At 35.6% G+C, this 18,302-nt stretch overlaps 3 protein-coding genes across 6 annotated transcripts; all 3 read left to right on the top strand.

The window, feature by feature from the left end:
* Positions 1 to 5,679: 5,679 nt before the first annotated feature.
* On the top strand, positions 5,680 to 8,975 carry LOC108807572 (uncharacterized). Its single transcript, XM_056987763.1, has 4 exons — positions 5,680 to 7,300; positions 7,939 to 8,442; positions 8,634 to 8,687; positions 8,780 to 8,975. The coding sequence occupies exons 1-4, from the start codon at positions 6,425 to 6,427 to the stop codon at positions 8,882 to 8,884; spliced, it is 1,539 nt and encodes a 512-aa protein (XP_056843743.1). The 5' UTR covers positions 5,680 to 6,424; the 3' UTR covers positions 8,885 to 8,975.
* Positions 8,976 to 10,647: 1,672 nt separating this feature from the next.
* LOC130496643 (glycerol-3-phosphate acyltransferase 5-like) lies at positions 10,648 to 13,520 on the top strand. 3 transcript variants are annotated; one of them, XM_056988882.1, is made up of 3 exons: positions 10,648 to 11,384; positions 11,601 to 12,488; positions 12,640 to 13,520. In XM_056988882.1, the coding sequence occupies exons 1-3, from the start codon at positions 10,800 to 10,802 to the stop codon at positions 12,643 to 12,645; spliced, it is 1,479 nt and encodes a 492-aa protein (XP_056844862.1). In that variant the 5' UTR covers positions 10,648 to 10,799; the 3' UTR covers positions 12,646 to 13,520. The 3 variants fall into 3 exon arrangements, with proteins under 3 accessions (XP_056844862.1, XP_056844861.1, XP_056844863.1); XM_056988881.1 differs by having other exon boundaries at positions 11,601 to 12,491; XM_056988883.1 differs by lacking the exon at positions 12,640 to 13,520 and having other exon boundaries at positions 10,783 to 11,384; positions 11,601 to 12,632.
* An 841-nt stretch (positions 13,521 to 14,361) lies between these two features.
* LOC108833187 (transcription factor MYB65) lies at positions 14,362 to 16,865 on the top strand. Of its 2 annotated transcripts, none has more exons than XM_018606621.2 (3): positions 14,362 to 15,331; positions 15,414 to 16,356; positions 16,461 to 16,865. In XM_018606621.2, the coding sequence occupies exons 1-3, from the start codon at positions 14,954 to 14,956 to the stop codon at positions 16,631 to 16,633; spliced, it is 1,494 nt and encodes a 497-aa protein (XP_018462123.2). In that variant the 5' UTR covers positions 14,362 to 14,953; the 3' UTR covers positions 16,634 to 16,865. The 2 variants fall into 2 exon arrangements, with proteins under 2 accessions (XP_018462123.2, XP_056845936.1); XM_056989956.1 differs by having other exon boundaries at positions 16,452 to 16,865.
* The last annotated feature ends 1,437 nt before the right edge of the window (positions 16,866 to 18,302 follow it).

Raw genomic sequence — 18,302 nt, 5'->3', positions numbered from 1 at the left:
AAAATAAATTCGTTTTTGTATATAAAAATCTATATATTTTATAGATATTTCCTTTTTTATTATATATGGGTTGATAAAATAAATAAACTATAATAAAAAGGATAATTAAAGCTTTATTAATAAAAAAGAAACTAAACAATTTTTAGTAATGATAATTTGGTATAGCTAAGATTAATTCATTAAGGGTATTCATGTAATCAACCATCGTGAGAATTAACGTGAGCGCGACACATAAGAAACTGACTTCTCAAATAATATTATAGAGATTTACCCATACTTACTAAATTAAAAATACAAAACATAGTGATATGATGATATCATAGACATTTGTGTCAAAATGTGCTAAAAACTCATTTTACAAAACATACGTCTATTGTTGAACCTTACGTGAACACAATCCTCTGCTGAAAAATCGGCCAGTTGCAATTTTCTTGCCACGTGAAAACTGTACAGAAATGTTCATTTTACAAAACATACGTCTATTGTTGAACTTACGTGAACACAATGCTCTGCTGAAAAATCGGCCAGTTGTAATTTTCTTGCCACGTGAAAACAGTACAAAAATGTTCACGATCTAGTGATGATCAGATTCAAATAGGTTAAGTTTTTCAGTCAGTTCTCTGTTCTCGATCAGAAAGACGTCATCACACAAACACACGAGAGAATCTAAAACGAGCTAAAACAGAACGCGACACACGCGCCACAGTCGGGCGTGGAATAGAATATGTCACTATTACTGCCTGATAATACTGCACCTGCACCACACTAACTCCCTCGCATCCAGCTGTGACAACAACTTAATGATGTCTACGTAAGCCCGTGAGAAAGTGTGGAAGTGGAACACGCGCCTTTTTGCTCGGACCCACTCAGTCTCAAGTGTCTGAATCTGACTTCTGCCTGTCCAAATTATCTTGTTTTTCTTTTGTAGACTAAACGACACGTGTTTGATCTCACGTGGATACTGGAAGATGCTTCCTCGGTGACTCCTCCACTCCACGACTCAAATTCGGCGCTTATCCACGTTTTCCGTATTTGTCATATAAGACCTCGTTATATTTATTTACTATGACACAGTTCTTTTGTTTTGAATCTGGAGATCATACCCAGTATTTCTAAAACAATTCCAGTTTGGTTCCCTTGGGACGAATTATATTCTTATATATGTATATATATTTGGGACGTATTTCCTGTTTTAGTACTTTCACAACTTTATAAAAGTATTTACATCACGAGATTTCGTTATATATAAACTTTTGAATTTATTATGTTGCGAAAGTATTTGTTAGTTGTTATTTTTATTTTAAAAACAAAATTGCAAATAAATTTACTATTAAAATTTTAAATAAAAGTTTAGAATTTGTTATAATAACCTAAAGAAATTCAGAATCACATGCAAATGTTTTTGATAGTGAAAATGTTAATTTATATATTGTATAATGGCTTAAATATAGATTTTCAGTACGATTTAAAATATTTTTTTTGCTAAAAAGTTTACAGGATGTTTAAAACAAACTGTATGACCTCTAGATTTGATTACACGGCAAAAAAGTCTAAAAACATGTAATCAAACACAATCGAAACTGAAGTCGTTCTCATTTGAAACTTTTCTTTTTTGTAACAGGTTCTCATTTGAAACTTAAAAGCTTATTTCTTATATTTAGTGAAAAATATGGAGTTTTTGAACATTCAAGTACCTTTTTCTTGTCATCAGCAATCTACATATGAGCAAGTTATTCATTATGGGAACAGCTGGTAGTTTCAAATGAATATGATAGCAATATGAAAACATTTAAAAACAAATCTTTCTCCGTTTATATACTCCATGAGAACAAATCGACAATAATGATCGTAGATATTTTGAATTTTTCCACTGATATTTTTGTGAAGCCACAGGATTGTTACACACGTCCTCTTTGGTATAAAGGAGCAGAGCAGGTCTATAATTTCAACAAGCTTGGGACCGCAGGAAAGCATGACAATCCCACTTATACTACAACACGTTGCATAATTTAGCTGTACCGAAACAGACGTACCAGTATTGCCACGTGACTGTCAACAATGCGTGTGACCAAACCTATAACAAAGGGATCAAGGGTACGACCTTAAGAGCATTTCAATGGGATATTTTGGTGTGTAGATCTTTTCTATTTGGAAAAACTTATAAATAAAAAATTAATAGAATATAATAGTTGCCCCTTGTCCGGTTTGGTTGATTGTATTAAATACTTAGGAGCCTACACTATTAGCAAATATTTTTTACACGTAACCTTAATTGTCTTGGAAACTTCTTTTCAATATGATGCTTCACGAGATGGAAAGACAGCACTTTCGTTTACTTAATATTATCTAAAAACTGGATGCTAAAGATTAGTCTAAACTAATATGACAACATCAGGCCTGGACAACATTCAGATAACACTCGACTGTTCGTCCAGTTTTTATTTATTACTCCCTCCGTTTCAAATTATATGTCGTTCTAGAGCAAAATTTTTGTTTCAAAATAAGTGTCGTTTTCGGTTTTCAATGCAAAATTTATTGAAAATATTCTCTATTCTATTTTTATATTGGTTGATGTGTATTGGTAATAGTATTTTTATTTTGGAAATATGTAAAATTAAATGTTTTCTTAATATGTGTGCAAAGACTTAGAACGACAAATAATATGAAACGGAGGGAGTATTGCATACTTCACTCGTTGTTGGACTTCAGGATGATTACGTTGATGTTCTACAAATTTAATCTACAATGTAAACTTGCTAAACATGTTTAGAGACTATGAAATGCAAAGCCAAAGGCCTCAACATGAAATCTTACTGTTGCTTGGAACAAAACAGTGTTTTTGTTATATATTCTGATCCTTTTGAATATATACTACTATATTAAGAGCATTTTCAATGTACACTTCTATATTTTTCTCTAAAATAGAGAAATTCTATTATAGAGGTGGATTTGCTCTAATGTATGCCTCTATAATAGAGTTCCTCTATTTATAGGGGAAAATATAGAGATTTGTCATTTTAATCTCTAAATATAGAGGTAAAAAGTGAGATTCCTCTATATTTTTCTAGGTATACATTGGAGCAAATCCACTTCTATAATAGAGATTCTCCATTTTAGAAAAAAATATAGAGATATAAATAGATGTGGGTCGGAGATGGTCTAAATAAATAAATAGATACAGCTGTTATCTATTTAAATGCGTCTACTTTTCGACATCTGTGTACCGATCAGATTTTTTATTATACATCGCCGTGGAATCGGCATGCACCGTGACATTTACCCAGCATGCAAGCATACGATATATATTTTATTTTGTCAACAATTTTCTAGTATTATTCTTCTCTTTTTTGTTTAAACTTCAGAACCTGCGACGGCTGGACCTACCACATTCGCTGTAAACTCTGGTACTATGATTATTATTCATGTGATGCAAGAAATCGATCAATTGTTTTTTTTTTTTTGTGAAAAACAATCGATCAATTGTTTAAACCAATAACGAACCAAAACCAAAAAAAGACATTACGGCCATTAGAGCATCAGCAACAACAGAACACATTAAATCTCTTAACTAATTTAATTTTCTAATTGTTATATATTTATTTATTTAAACTAGACTAGTAATAATGTGACAAGTATAAAACAAAGCTAGCAAAATAGTTGAAGTGTTCTCAAAGAAGAGTTGTTCTTCATTCACTCTTGCTGATGCTCTTAGTTTCTACCACTTTAATTTGATATGCATGACCTATAGTAATCAATTTAATTGAATGAAGTAAACGTTAAAGAAAAAGACTGAAATAAACTTAAACCAAACATAAAGTAATATAAGACTACACGAAAGTAATTCTAAACCTAAAGACACGTATGCAAAAAACATGTAGAGAAAATTTGTAGATAATATTTAACTTCAAGCCTAAACTTCCTTATTTTTGGGTCCAAGATTAGATCTGATATGGGAGGTTGCAGCTGGAGTCATGTTGTCATGTTTACGTACCTCAACACACCATGAGTCCATGACCCCAATGCTATATGGCAATTGGCAGCAATATTTTTCCCACGACTTGATCTAGCAAAGTGTAACCCATGTCATTGTTCGATATGTACGGATAAAGTGGTAAGCAATAGAGGTTTATTAGAAGAAGGTTCCATAACGGATGCTAGCTTTTATTTTTGTGTGTGAATGCTCAACGATGAAGAAAAAGAGACTATCAACCTTTTTTTTTGCGCCACCGTTACGATCAATATGCATCAAAATCTGCAACATGATTAGAGATATAAACATGATGGTTTACTATGATTTTAGAAGAAGCTTCGATTTGGAAATTTTGAGTTTGTTGACATATGCTGTGTACATTTGTCAATGGAGAAGAAAATACAAACTTCATAGAGTGAATGAGTCCATGGTATTCGTAGGAAATCAAGTGAAAATGAGAGCGACAGAATGGAAAATATGTGAGAACTGATAAACCCAATTATGTGAGCGTCTCTTATAAAGGCCCATAAAATGGCCGAAAGGCCAGCAATCAGCTCATGGAGCATATCTAAAATTTGGACAATCCACGGTACGACAAGGTCATGTTAATTGGGTCCTCAAATCATCAGGATTATATCTTAGCATTGTTTCAAATTAGAGGTATAAATAAACGAAAAAAATAAATCGCTGAGTCTAGTTGAAGAACTGTCTTTAATCAAATTCGTAATGTCTGATACTTTCTCCATTGAAGTTCAACTCCACTAGATCGCGTCCCCTGGCATTATAAGATTGATTATGGATTGGATTTTATCGATCTAACTGATGGCCAAAAAATTTTGTTGAGTTGAATTATATCGTAGTTTATCACTATATAACCTCCACAACAATCTCATCCATTTTATTTCTAAACCGGAGAAAGAATTACAATTAGGCATGGGATTTCGGGTATTCGGTTCGGTTTCGGATAGTACCTGTTCGAGTCCGGATATTTCGGTTATTTAGAAATTATATCCAATGAGTACTTGGAAGACTTACGGTTTGGTTTCGGTTCGGTACCGGCCGGTTCCGGGTCGGTTCGGATTTTTGATGAAAGTAACCATGTATAACCCAGAAAAAATCGGTAACATTCGGTTCAGTTAAATTTTATCCAAAATCATATTCAATATCTGAAATATTTTTTATTTTATTCATTATATTTTTATTTTTTTATGAAAATAAATGAATATCGTATATATACTACTAATATGTATATAAGTACAGAGAAGTTGGGCTAGTCTAGTGGTATTACTCTTGAGATTTGACCCTAAACAACTCAGGTTCGACTCTCAGCGGTTACAACGTAAACATAAATAACAAAACAAAATAGAGATATATAAGTAAAATGTAAAATATACAATAAAGTTATAGTGGTCCAGTGGTATTGTACATATTATATCAGCTTTCACATCTGGGTTCAACCCTCATGAGGCACATATTTATGTGTTTTTACATAGAATTCGGTTTAAATCGGGTACCCAATGGATTTCGGGTAAATACCCGAACCGACCCGATATCCATGGTTAAATATAATTTGATCCATTGGATAAATTTGGGCTTACCCAAACCAAACCGAACCGGTCAATTTCGGGTCGGATAAATGGATATGGGTAAAAATCCCAGGCCTAATTACAATCTTACTATAACATTCATGTCATTCATCTTATTTCCTTAACTACTACATTCTGACTTTTTTTTGTCATTAAATCTTAACTTGGGGCCGAAGCCAACAAAGTTTGAACATCAAATGCAAAGAAGACAAGATAAAACCAAACGAAAACATCAGTAAATGCTTCAGAAACAGCCCATATAAGATGGGTAAAAGAAAATAAAATGGCCAGACGGAGACCTGCACAACTCCAGGATGAAGGAGAAGAGACAGGCGTACGGCCTTCAGGCGATCAGCTCATACGTTTGCTGTCGACTCTCTGAGGATCAGGTTGTGAAGCCACGATTCTGATTTGTTTGTATTCTATACTTTTATAATTGAGCATACTCATCTTATTTCTAAAACTGAGAACCAGTTACAGCCTGAAGCATTTCTTTTGTTGGTTCTGTTTATTATACTCTGAAACATGATATTCAATCTGTTACCATATTATCGTTGACTGGAGGTTGTCCCCGTCATTTTGTGTGTTTCTTTCACGTGTCAACCTCTTCTTCTATTTATGCCTGTTTATCTCACAGAGTTGCCACTCTCCAAAAAAGGAAATAAACAAAAGTAGCTACTAAAAATAGAATAATTCCAGCCACCGTCAGGGGCAATTCCGTAAAATTTCCAACAAAACTCCATTCCCACGGCGTAGGCAAGAGGAAGAGGGCAACTCTGAAGTCTGGTGTGAATAAGAACCACTCCCTCACGCCGGAGTGAATTTTCACGGTGTTGTTCTCTTCTCACATCAAAAAAAAAAGAAAAACATGAAACTGAATCGCGGAGGAAGCGGAGAGCACGGCCACCACGAGGCCCTGAAGTTTTCAGATTTCTTCTTCATGCCGGAGCGGCCACGTGACTACCTCGTGCTTGTCACTCGCGTCTCCGTCCTCACGTGCCTCGTCTTCTCCGTCTCTCTCGTTCTCCGCATCACTTTTCTATCCTCCTCCTCCCCGCCTGACTACTCCTCCTCCTACGGTCTCCGTTTCCCCGCCGTGCCTCAGAAGGCACTAGCCCTCCCGCCGGCGAGATCAACCGGTCCGATCAATATCTCCCACGTTCAGTTCTGTATCGCCGGAGCAGCTGACACGTGGCTCGATCGGAGCCGGCTCACCTCCTTGTGGTGGCGCAATGCCACAACGCGTGGATCCGTCTGGCTCGATAAACCGGTGAATTTCCCTAAGAATGATTCCGATAACCGGTTCTCGATCCCGGTTCGAGTCTCCGATTCTGGTTGGACCCGGTTTAGATTCTCCAGCTCGAGAGCCGCGGTTCGGATCGCTAGGACGATATGGGATAGCTACAAACTAAATCTACCGGACGTAAGGTGGTTCGTGATGGGAGACGACGACACCGTTTTCTTTACAGATAATCTCGTGAAGGTTCTCTCGAAGTATGACCACGAGCAGATGTGGTACATTGGTGGAAACTCGGAGAGCGTCGAGCAGGACGTGATGCACGCGTACGATATGGCGTTCGGCGGCGGGGGTTTCGCGATCAGCCGTCCGCTTGCTGCGCGTTTGGCGGCAGCGATGGACGGTTGTCTCCAGCGGTATTTTTATTATTACGGTTCGGATCAGCGAATCGCGGCTTGCGTTAGCGAGATCGGCGTTCCGTTCACCGAAGAACGCGGTTTTCACCAGGTGAGTTCTGTTGGGGGGCACGTGTTAGCTTTAGGATTGGTTGTTTGGACATGTGTCAGAGCTGTTTCTGATCTCGTTTGTTGGATCCCGACACATTCAAATGGTTTAGATCCCGACAAAAGCTCTTTAAGTAAATTCTTGCCACGTGAATTTTCTTAGTTTATTTATGAAAATAGCAAAGAAATTAAAGGGATCAAAACGTATTAATCACTTAGGTTAGTTCTATAAAAAAAGCATTTAGAACAGCATTAACACCATCCTTTAACTGGGTTCTAATTAAAGGGGTGGGTCCCATTTTTTAAGGATTTGATCTGTTGATTGTCACACTATTTAAATACTCGTTTCAAAATATGTTGTTTAAAGTTTTTGCACACCAAATAAAAAACCTATTTTCAGCTACATCTAACTTAATCAATAATTATATTATATAATACAGTCATAAAAGCCAAATAATATCAAAATTTTTGTTTACACCAAAAAAAACATATTAAATTTTTGCATAGAAATTTGAAAATCACTTTGAACAAACATTTTATTCTTAAAACATCAATTAAAGTGAAACACAGGGAGTAGTGTATTTATATTTTGTGTATGGATGGTGGGGATTAAGTTAACAACATTCGTTGTTTTTATTGCAGCTTGACATAAGAGGAGATCCATTTGGGTTTCTAGCAGCGCATCCATTGGCTCCCCTTGTATCATTGCATCACCTCGTTTTCTTAGACTCTATATTCCCCAACAAAAACCCTATCGAGTCGTTACAAACCCTAATGAAACCTTACACCTTAGACCCGCATCGAATACTCCAACAGGTTAACTGCCATGACCGCAAGCGCCAGTGGTCCATATCCATTTCTTGGGGATACTCCATTCAGATATACTCTTACTTCTTGAGCACTACGGAGCTGGAGAAGCCGTTGCAAACCTTCAAAACCTGGCGGTCTTCGAGCGATGGACCTTTCACGTTTAACACAAGGCCCTTAAAACCTGACCCGTGTGAGCGTCCCGTCACTTATTTCATGGATGGAGCAGAGGATGTGCGGGATAGTGGGACTAAAACTTGGTATAGTGTGGCGGATAAGAATTATGGTTACTGCGGAAAGAGAGAGCATTCTCGGGTAACTAGAGTGAAGAGGATATTGGTGACTTCATTTTTTTTTTGAATTATACAGAGGTATCCTGGTCCCACCGAAGTGGTCCAGACTAGTCACGTGTTGCCACATGTCGGTCCTCTGTCCCTGGCGATGCCGAAATGTTAATTCCCCAGTGGCCGGGATTCAAACCCAGGTGGCGGAACTCACAGCTGTGAACCCTTTACCAACTGAGCTAGAAGCCCCGGTTGATATTGGTGACTTCAATGAAGATGGATCCTGAGTATTGGAACAAGGTTAGCGCTTTTTGATTCTATATTGAAACTTGTAACATTTAAAATTAGGTTTTGAAGCTTTTATTTACATTTTTATTCCTTTTTGTTGACAGGCACCAAGGAGACAGTGTTGCGAGGTGATGGAAGGAGGAGGAAGAAGAAAAGAGAGAGAAATGTCGATAAGGATTAGAAAGTGCAGATCTTCGGAGACGATATAAAAAATATTTTAATTAGAGATATATATTTGCACATACAGACTTTAGATTCGACCATAGATTGGTTACTAATTTCTAGAACAGAGCGTATGAATCATCCATCACTAAACATTTATGTTGTGTAACTTAGTTAAATTGGCAAAAAACAGAATTACGTACATGTATCTATTTTGTTAAGTTAAATAAGTTCGGTTTCTTTTTTAGTAATTGGTTCTTACCTATCGAGGATGCCAATTCAACTTGGACTTTTTACATAGATTTCATAACAACCAAATTTCTTCCATCCATACCATTTGATTCCAACCAAACCTCAGCTAACATAATTAAAGAGACGGATAAGAGATTGCATAAAGGAAAAATGTTTATAAACACTCAAGTTTATGTCTAAGTTTTAAATAATATAGACTTGAAAACGTTGTGTTGTTGTGTTAGATAACAACTATATATAAGTCTTATGATCGTAGCTGTATGAAAAGTACTATTATAATTTATAACACACATACGTATAGACTTGAAAGCGCTGTGTTGTTGTGTTACATAACAACTATAAGTCTTATGATTGCAGCTGTATGAAAAGTACTATTATAACACACATACGTTCTGTTAGAATTCCAAGCTTTCTTTTCATCTATAACATTATCGGTCAGGTAGGCAACCAAACACGGACCAGTTTAATTATTATTGAGTTGAGATAAGGTTTCACTTTGGCAAATGATTTCACAGAACGACATATACAAAATATTCTAACCAAACTAAATAAACTGAACCATATAAACTAATTCGGTTGGACTATATTATAAGTTTCTCTTCGGTCGAATTTAAACAAAACAAAATCAAATCCAAACAATAAAGAAACATATATCAATAATGATACAGTTAAAACTCTATAAATTTAGAATGTTGGAACTTTGATATTTTATTAATTTATAGAGTTATTAATTTACAAAATGTTTATTTTACATTTTTTATATTTTAAGATATATTTTTCTAAAATAAAAATATTTGATTTTACTGTATATATACATTGATTAACATTTTAAAATTTAACATTTATATTAGTTTTATTATATTACTGGTGCATATAAAATATATTTCATAGAATTGAAATGTGCTTCTAGATATAATTTTACTAAATCTCATCAATATATACTAAATATTAAAAAATATAAAGATAATTCATTGTGAATATAATATAATGGTTGGTTTACACTTATATAAATATTAATTAAATGTATATACATATAAATTATCAATTTATAATTTTAGCGAGACTATATATGTATCTATATGATTTTTTAAAAATTATTTAAGACTAGAGAAATTTGTTAATTTACGGTGTTCATTAATTTATTAAGTATTAAATTATAGAGTTTCTAATGCACCTATATGGTTATATATATCTTTACCAAAAATGAAAAATCTGTATCACTTAAAGCTATAATTATTTTTCTCATGGACTATATGCCGTGATTATATAATTAGGTCAGTAACCTAACTAAATCCGTATATTTAGCTGTAGCCATTGCCTAATTTTGGTGCATTCTGCCAACAATTTGGACCAAATTGGTTAGTGTAAAAAAAATTTGGACCAAATCTGTTAGTTTAAAACCATTAATTTTGTTTTATGCACATAACATTACGTGCACTATTTCATTAGAAAAGAGGAGCACCGTGACGTGTATAATCGTATTTTCTTGACATCCCTCTATGACTCTATATAATATTGAGTTATGGAACATTTTTCTAATGTACATGTACAACTACGTTAGGTGTAATATTGATAAACTGCCATTGCAATAGAGACAAATCAATCCAAAACCTTATAACATAAAACGTTATATTACATTTTCTCCCATTCTCAGTCGACACAAATTAATATTCGATTCCATAACCAAAACAAAGAGAAGAAAAAGTAAAAATGGAGCGAGGTAAAACGACTTCAGATTCTGTCGTGACGGAATTTGAAGGGACAATGCTGCGGAATGCAGATCCATTCTCTTACTTCATGCTCGTTGCCTTCGAAGCATGTGGTCTAATTCGTTTCGCCATCTTGCTGTTTCTTTGGCCCGTAATCACACTCCTTGATGTTTTCAGCTACAAGAACGCCTCTATCAAGCTCATGACTTTTGTAGGCACGGTTGGTTTACGCGAATTGGAGATTCAATCGGTGGCTAGAGCCGTCCTGCCTAAGTTCTACATGGATGACGTAAGCATGGACACTTGGAAGGTTTACAGCTCGTGCAAGAAGAAGGTCGTGGTGACGAGAATGCCTCGAGTTATGGTGGAGATGTTTGCAAAGGAGCATCTTAGAGCGGATGAGGTCATCGGTTCAGAGCTGATCATTAACCGGTTCGGTTTTGTAACTGGTTTGATACGTGAAACTGATATCGATCAATCTGTTTTGAGCCGTGTTGCTGATTTGTATGGTGATAGAAAGCCTCAGATAGGTCTTGCAAGACCACCGCGCAAGACAATTTCTACAACTTTCTTATCTTTATGTGAGGTAAACACTGCATCATTGCATGAACAAAATCAATATAAAATATAATAATTCATTTGTTACACTTCTAAAATAATAATTACAACTGGCAGTTTTTTTATTGTCATTTTTAACATACGCGAATCTTTGTATATTTCACAACATGTGTTCCCTATTTTTTCATATATTAATAATCCCTGTTATTATTAAAACTAATTTTAAATCTTCATGTATATATAGGATCATATTCATGCACCAATACCAGAGAACTACAACCACCGTAACAAACAATTTGAGCTACGGCCACTTCCGGTAATCTTCCACGACGGACGCCTTGTCAAGCGGCCAACTCCACCCACCGCACTCCTCATCCTCACATGGATCCCATTAGGAATCATTCTCGCCGCCATCCGGATCTTTCTTGGATCCGTCCTCCCATTATGGGCCACACCGTACGTCTCCAAGATATTCGGCGGCCAGGTCATCGTCAAAGGCAAGCCTCCTCAGGCACCAACGGCAGGAAACTCCGGTGTTCTCTTCGTGTGCACTCACAGAACCCTAATGGACCCGGTGGTATTATCCTATGTGCTCGGACGCAGCGTCCCGGCCGTTACTTACTCGATCTCACGCTTATCCGAGATATTATCTCCCATTCCAACCGTTAGATTGACAAGAGTCCGAGATGTAGACGCAGCAAAGATCAAACAACAACTGTCTGAAGGCGATCTAGTGGTTTGTCCTGAGGGAACCACTTGTCGTGAACCGTTCTTGCTAAGATTTAGCGGGCTTTTCGCTGAGTTAACGGATAGGATTGTTCCCGTTGCTATGAATTATAGAGTTGGGTTCTTCCACGCGACCACAGCGAGAGGCTGGAAAGGTTTAGACCCGATTTTCTTCTTCATGAACCCGAGACCGGTTTACGAGGTTACTTTCTTGAACCAGCTTCCGGTTGAGGCTACGTGTTCCTCAGGGAAGAGTCCGCATGACGTGGCGAATTATGTTCAGAGGATCTTAGCGGCTGCGTTAGGGTTCGAATGCACTAACTTCACGAGGAGAGATAAGTATAGGGTCCTTGCTGGAAACGATGGAACGGTTTCGTATTTATCGTTTCTTGACCAGTTGAAGAAGGTGGTGAGCACTTTCGAACCTTTTCTACATTAAAATCAAATTAGTAAATTCCTCTTGATTTATTTTGATTGTGATTAAAGTCTGGATTGAATTTTGTTTTAATAGATGATTCTGTTTGTATTTTTGTTTATAAATTTTGTTCTCTTTTCAGCTATGAACTATCTTCCCGTAACTGTTGAAGAAATGTTTGGGGATGAATATGCATAGAAACCATATAACCGTAACATTTTATCATCTCTTTGCTCTGATGGAAGTCGGGAGCTCAACTAGAGCGAGATGTCCAATCTTTCGTTTAGTATGACATTGTAAGCTTTAAGATTGGACCTTCACATATTTATTTTTAGAATCCGTTACTTCTCAAAATGTGTCATACTAGATAAAATTAAACCAAATATATGTTAAAATTTTCTTTGGTCTAATATCAAGTTAGGACCTAAATTGTTTATTTACTATATCAATTTTCTCCTCAAACTAAGGATCACTAGTGAACCTTGACTCTGTTACCAATTTATTATGATGAATCATATATATATACCATCATGGGCAAGATGTTCTATTAGAGCATACCAGATGCCAATACTGAAGCTTAAATGCTCAGCTAGAACTAGATGTCTAATTCTCACTTAATATGATATTGTTCGCACAGATTTTTTCTTGGATCAGTTGCTTTCCAACATGCTTTTTAATAAATAGAACTGGATCATATATATATATGTGTGTGTGTGTTAGATTTTTTGAGTTTGATATCTGATGTGAAACTTGAATTGCTTATTTACTTTTTAACATTTATCTTCATCTTTTGGTTGTCATGCTTGCTTCAGAGCTGTAGCACATACATGAGTTGAATAATCCGAGTCTTACTTATAGATTCACCTATAAATAGCATTCAAATGGTTTAAATAAGATCCGCAATTATCTTCTTTTTGTATAAAACATCATTTTTCTGTGAAGTGGCAAAAGTGAAGTAACAACAGGCTATATAAGTAGCAAATGCATGAAAAAGGTTAGAGTCGTCGGTCGCATGATTCGCCATTTGGTTTCCTGACAGAACTTTATGTCGATTAGCCAGTCTGATTAGAGAGAGTCACAATCATACACTATCTATTTGATGTCAGAAAGAATCACTGGATGACATTCATACGAGTGCGGACCCTCGTAATCTCAATGTCAGTAAACTCAAAATCACACCATTAAATGAAGTACACATTGCAATTTTAGTTTGTTGTGTTATCAAGACGTATAGTAGACGATTATACCAAAACAGTATAAATTGCAATTTATTACACACTTCTTAAATATCACTATTATGATTATAGTTACTAGATTTTAAAAACTTTTTATTCCAAAAAAGTACATTTTCTATATTTTTGAAATAATTTGCATACTTTTACAAACATTATTTATAAATATTTGAACTGATTAAATATCATTAATTGATAACTATTTTAAAATACATAGTCAAAATACAAAATAAATTTAATTATATTTTTTGAGCAAGTAAAGAGTATTTGTTTACAAACATAATTAATTTTGAGCATAATATTGGCATTATCTATTAGTTTTCAGTCTTATTTGTATATACTCTTTTGCCATGTTTTGCCAGGAAAAAAACAATTATATTTCTTCTGTCAGAAAATAATTATATATAGTTTCAAAAAAAAATATTAAATATAGACACAATTTCATGCTATAAATTAGAAATTTCTCTATAATTTTTCCAGAAAAGAAAAAAAGTAAAAAAAAAAATTTCTTTTTTGTAGTAACGAAAAAGCATTAAATAAATTTTTATTTTGAGCAACAAGCATTAAATAGAAAGAGTGTTTTATTATTTTCACTTTAGTTTGATCTTGTTCCCACTTGATCTGGTGAGCATCTCTCTCTCTCTCTCTGAGCTTATGAATGATGAATGATTGCTTTACTACTCTGATCTCTTCCCATCTTCAACCTCTCAATTGATTGATTCATTCTCCTAGATTAAACATCGCTCTCCCCTTTCCTCCCGCGTAATCTCTCCTTGCTTGCTTTCTTCATCCATTTTGCACACGGATCTCTCTCTCATCTTCACTCGAAATCTAGGTTTTTTTTATCCCAAAATCGGGATTACTTTCCCCTTCTTCTCTTGTGTTCAGCTCAAAACTTCGAGCTCCGACTTCGTCTCTTTGTGATAAACGCAGATCTATAGCTTAGGGTTTCGTTTCTTTTCGAATTAGGGAATTTGATTTTTTAGGTTTTTCTTTCTATTAATGGAATCTCTAAGTGTGTGTGTAGAGAGCTTCTGGAATCTAATTTTGTCCAAAGATCTTTACTTGTTACTTTTTTAGTTGTCTGTTTTCAAATTCATTCTTTTGATGTTAATATATTAAAAGACTCTGTCTTTGCTTCACTGTACTGGTTTCAGGTGTGAGAGCTTTAATGTCTAAACGGTTATTAAAGGTGAAACTGCTTTAATTAGAAAGAGTTAGAGGATGAGTTACACGATGGATGAGAGTGATGACGCTATCTACTCCAGCATCTACAACAACGAATCCCCATCGACTGCTGATAATAATGGCTGCACGAGCAGCAGAGGAGGGAAAGGAAGTGTCCTGAACCTGAAGAAAGGGCCGTGGACCTCAACCGAAGACGGGGTTTTGATCGATTACGTCAAGAGGCACGGGGAAGGTAACTGGAACAACGTGCAGAAGCACACCAGCCTTGCACGCTGCGGTAAGAGCTGTCGTCTCAGGTGGGCTAATCACCTGAGGCCGAATCTGAAGAAAGGAGCGTTTAGCAAAGAGGAGGAGCAGGTTATCGTTGAGATGCACGCCAGGATGGGGAATAAATGGGCACAGATGGCTGAACTTGTAAGTAGTATAGAAAGAGCATATTCATAAACTGATGATCCTAAAGGCTAAATCTCTGGTATTGATTTTTTGTGTTTATCAGTTGCCTGGTCGAACAGATAATGAGATAAAGAATTATTGGAACACACGTATCAAGAGGCGGCAACGAGCAGGGTTACCACTTTACCCTCCTGGAGTCCATGTTGAAGACCTGCACTGGAGTCAAGAGTATCAATCATCAACGAGTAATATCACCGGAGTAGTAGATAGAAGAAGACATCAAGAGTTCTCGCAGTTGGGGAATTCCAAAGCTAATGTCCTGTTTGAGGATCTACATTTTGCTAATGTCCTGTTTGAGGATCTCAATTTTGCTACTAGCTTGTTACCTGGAGCTTCTGATATGCTCGCATGCAACATGCTAGGAACTGGTGCAAGTAGCTACACGCCACACAGTAACAACATAAGGCAAGCATTCCAATCTCCGGAACATTTTCAGAATGCTACTCCACAAAAGAATCCAAGATCTTTTAGTATCTCTGATCATCATCCTATGTATGGTGGAAACCAGAATCCATCTGATGTGATGATGATTCAAGATAGCCATACCTTTACGGATGGCATGCTTCCTACTTCTAAGCCCTTGTTTGGGGCGGTGAAGCTGGAGCTCCCTTCATTCCAATATTCAGAAACTGGTGGATTTGATCAGTGGAAGACGACGACACCGTCGCCTCCACAATCAGATCTACTGGACTCTGTTGATACTTATATTCAATCTCCACCGCCGTTGGAGATAGATGAGCCAGATTGTTTCTCTTCGTGCGACACCGGCTTACTAGATATGCTGCTTCATGAAGCCAAGATCAAAGCTAGTGCGAAGCACGGTTTGTTGTTACCTTCGTCTGAGAAGAGTTTCAGTTCAACTACTTTTGCAACCGATGCTACTCAGAATGTACCACGAGTAGGTGAATCAGAAGCTTTCCAAAACATTTGGACTCGCTCCGAGATTCCAATTCCCACGCAACTTAGTGCAGGTGGAAACTCATCAGGTGAGAGATCAAAGTTTACTCGTATCTTCCTTATTGGTTGTAAAGTTACTGTGTTTGGTGTATTGTAACAGATAGTCACTCTTTGGTATTTGAAGCTTTTGCAGGGTACGTTGTGAAGACAGAAGAGTTGGATCGGGTATGGGAACCAATTAGAGTTGATGTAACACGACCTGATGTTTTACTTGCGTCGAGCTGGCAAGAACAACAAGGCCGTTTTGGGATTGTTAGAGACTCAAGCAGCATGAGTGACGCCCTTGCGCTTCTTCTTGGTGGGTGAAAACTTTTGAAACAGTTACTCGACTGTTGGGTCATCATCAGGTTATGCACCAAGAGCCGTTGGGTCTTGCGCATGGAGTAACATGCCTCCTGATTGGTCCTTGTAACAAAATGAACCACACTCTACTTTCATGCTACTTGCTTCCTTTGAAGACTTTGCGGTTTCTTATAGTTGAGACAATAAAACTCTGTTTGATTTCTCTTATAATTAAAACAAATGATTACTCAATCAATACATAGGATTAAAGCAAATGAATCATTACAAATAATTTATCTTGCAAAGTAAGGGTGTCCCAAGAGGATTAAAACCCAAAATTTCTCATGTAGCTCCAAGAAGATTTGCATTTTTAGACTCCAGTGTTCTTGCTTCTTATGAGTTCCTTAAGCTCTGCAAACTTCTTCTTGCATTGAATCACCGTTTTATTTACCTGGAACAGCAGCAGCTACTCTCTCCCATCTCTGTCTTGTCTCTTTAGGGAGTGTCCTCAAAGCTTGAACCAAAGCTCTTTCTTGCACAGCCGACCAACCATCTGTGTCTGAACTTCCACTTGCTTCACCATTATCTTCTGAGCTTTGAGTGAGATGGAGAAGAGAGAAATGGTTTAATCAGAGATTATCACACTGTTTGGTTGTCGGAATAATAAGTCTAACTGGTGACACCTATTCAAGGAAAAAGTATCAGAGAATTGTATGTTCCTCTCAATTCCTTTTCTTTTTCACCAGTCAGAAGAAAATTTAATTATTGGGAAAATTCCATAAAAATACCCAAACTAAATTTTGTTAAGCTTTTTAATACCCAAACTTTTTCACTACCCAGTTTAATACTCCAACTAATTATTTTGCTAATTTTAATACCCAAATTTTTAACACTGTACCCACTTTAATACCCAAACTTTATTTATTTAAATAAAAATACTAATAAATTTCAAACAAAACTTAATAAAATCTCAAAAATCTAGGAAAAAAATATTAAAAATTCTAATTTTATTTTAAGATTTAGAAAAGAAGGTAGATAAACCATGGAAAATTTATTTTTTTAAAAAATAAATGAATTTGAATGATAAAAATAATTTTCATTTTTTATTTCAGAAAAAAAACTAAATACAATATTTAAAACTTAGAAATTTTATTACAAAATTTAATATTTTACACTATTTAGTTATTTTATTTCTCAAACACCAAAAAAATTTAGAATTTTCTGAGTTTATTTTGTAAATTTTAGAGTTTTTTAAAACTTTTATTTGAAACTTATTAGTATTTTTATTAAAATAAATAAAGTTTGGGTATTAAAATGGGCACAGTTTTAAAAGTTTGGATATTAAAATGAGCAAAATAATTAGTTGGAGTATTAAATTGGGTAGTGAAAAAAGTTTGGGTATTAAAAAGCTTAACAAAATTTAGTTCGGGTATTTTTATGGAATTTTCCCTTAATTATTTGTAGGAATTAGTAATTCCTTCACGTTTCCTATCTTATAAGGAATTATAGAGTAAATATATTCCACGTTAAATTAGATAGAAACCAAATTTCCTTCTAATTAATTCCATATCATTCCTCTGAATTCTTTTTCTTATAGTTCTTTTCATTTTTAAAAATGGTCACCAGTTGGACCCTAATTCTTTTGGTTTTGTCCAGCTCGAAAAATAGTTTGGGCCAGGCCCATTTGTCCAAT

This window comes from Raphanus sativus, chromosome 6, assembly GCF_000801105.2.
Source record: "Raphanus sativus cultivar WK10039 chromosome 6, ASM80110v3, whole genome shotgun sequence".
In the NCBI taxonomy this organism is placed as follows: domain Eukaryota; kingdom Viridiplantae; phylum Streptophyta; class Magnoliopsida; order Brassicales; family Brassicaceae; genus Raphanus; species Raphanus sativus.
This window is presented reverse-complemented; position numbering and strand designations above follow the sequence as displayed.